This window comes from Propithecus coquereli, unplaced genomic scaffold, assembly GCF_000956105.1.
Source record: "Propithecus coquereli isolate 6110/MARCELLA unplaced genomic scaffold, Pcoq_1.0 Scaffold26, whole genome shotgun sequence".
Lineage (NCBI taxonomy): Eukaryota > Metazoa > Chordata > Mammalia > Primates > Indriidae > Propithecus > Propithecus coquereli.
This window is the reverse complement of record NW_012148174.1, coordinates 10993352-10995491: the sequence shown is the minus strand read 5'-3', so window position 1 is coordinate 10995491 and position 2140 is coordinate 10993352. Positions and strand designations below refer to the sequence as shown.

The 2140-nt window shown below is 45.8% G+C and overlaps 1 protein-coding gene across 1 annotated transcript in view; it reads left to right on the top strand.

Moving 5' to 3' along the window:
- The window catches only part of UNC5C (unc-5 homolog C (C. elegans)), a 157790-nt gene that overhangs the window by 2206 nt on the left and 153444 nt on the right, over nucleotides 1-2140 (top strand). The window contains exon 2 of the mRNA XM_012647162.1: nucleotides 457-600. Within this exon, the coding sequence (XP_012502616.1) occupies nucleotides 457-600 (144 nt within the window). The remainder of the gene's footprint in view (nucleotides 1-456; nucleotides 601-2140) is intronic.

The following is a 2140-nucleotide window of genomic DNA, read 5'->3' as shown; positions in this document are numbered from 1 at the left end:
CCATCTGTGAGGGCTCTGCCCTCGTGACTGAATCATAAAGGCCCCACCTCACCTCTTAATACCATCACATTCGTGATTAAGTTTCAACACAAAAATTTAGAGAGGGGACCCAAACATTCAAATCATAGCAGGTGTGCTAGTGCCTTAGAAGATGAATCTGGGGAAAGAGAAGTGGTATCTCTTTCTACCTCTGATTTCACTGATGACTGATTCTGGAGAGGCAGAGAGGGTTGAAGGCTCACCCCTTTGCCCACCTAACCCGAAGGCTAGGGCAGGGATTGTGTCTTCACACTGTACCTCTTTTGTTTTTCTTTTTTTGTTTTTTGTTTTTTTCTTATTGCAGGGTATTGTGAGGCTACAAACATTATAGTTACACTTTATGTCTTTGCCTCACCCAAGTGCGGGTTAAAGGCATGCCCTTCCCTCCCTACAGTGAGTCTTTCTTTCTCTCACCAGGTCTCATCGTCCGGGAAGTGAGCATTGAGATTTCGCGCCAGCAAGTGGAAGAACTCTTCGGACCTGAAGATTACTGGTGCCAGTGTGTGGCCTGGAGCTCGGCGGGCACCACGAAGAGCCGGAAGGCGTACGTGCGCATCGCATGTGAGTCACTGCGCGTGGGCACCTGGGCTGTCAGAGTGATGCAAATGCAGGAAAGTTTAGGTTGCGGCTGCCCTGGCATCCGGGTCAAAAGTCCTGGTCAAAAGTTGCTCTCAGATTTCTGCATTTGAGCCACACATTCCTCATAAGTCACCAGGATATCATTTTATTTTTTGTTTCAAGGCACTGAGTAGTTTTTCTTCAGGGACATGAAAGAATTAGTGCTACTTTCAAAAGGGGATGCCTTTTTTCTAATCCGGTAGGAACTAGGCTATAGGAAGACCAAGTGTATTCCTTTAATGAGTTCATTCTGGCCATTTGTCAACATAGTGTTGAGTTGTCTTCCTATTAGGAATAGAGATTACCAAGATAAACCGTCTCTATCTATTTCGGAACTTTTCTAGTGCATCAGAACACGGCACTGTTTTCCAAATCGTGTTAATTTCTAGAGTCTTCATCTTCAGGAATAAGTCAGATGTCAAGATCACTTACACATAAGTCCCATCAATCCCGGCTCTGACGCTGCCCCAATTCTCTACTTGTCTCTTCCTTCCCTCCTTCTTGACCTAGATCTGAGCCACTGCCGATGCTTCCCGGTTATTCTCCGTGGCTCAAGTCTGTTTTCCTGTTCCAGTCCTTCCTCCGCGTTACCACAATTGCGGTCTCCCTAAAACTCAGGTCTCGTCTCATCTCACCTCCACTTCTGCTTCAAAATGACTTTTGAGATAAAGTCAAAATTCCTTATGGTGGCGTATGCCATTGTATTAGCTTGCTAGGGCCACCATGACAAGATGCCGTAGACTGGGCGCCTTAAACGACAGAAGTTACTTTGTCACAGTTCTGACGCCAGGAGTCTGATGTCAAGGTGTCAGCAGGTTTGGTTTCCTCTGGGGCTTGTCTCCTTGGCTTGCAGATGGCGGCGTTCTGTGTCCCCACATAGCCTTTCCTCTGGGGTCTCTGTGTGTGTCTGAATGTGTGTCCTCTTCTCATAAGGACATCAGACGGATTGGTTCAGGGCTTACCCTATCAGACTCATTTTAACTTAATCACCTCTAAAGGCCTTCTCTCCAAATACAGTCACATTCTGAGGTACTGAGGGTTCGGGCTCAACATAAGAATTTTGGGGGGACACAGTTCAGCCAGTGACAACCACATTTTATAGTTCACATGTCCCAACTATATTGCCAGCTCTGCTCACTAAGGATTTCCACATTTAGTCACACTGGATCAGAAATATTTTGATTTCCATCCTTTCCAGCTATTTTTGTTCATGCTGAAGAGTTTCACCCTTGCCTTACTTCTGTTGATTATTTATTTATTTATTTATTTATTTTTTTGAGACTGGGTCTCGCTCTGTTGTCCAGAGCTGGAGTACAGTGGCAGGATCATAGCTCACTATAACCTCAAAACTGCCGGACTCGAGCAATCCTCTCTTCTCAGCATCCCAAGTAGCTGGGACTAAAGGTGCATGCCGCCACACCCAGCTATTAATAATTTTTCTCTTTTTTCTGGAGATGGGATCTCACTATGGTGGCCAGGCTGG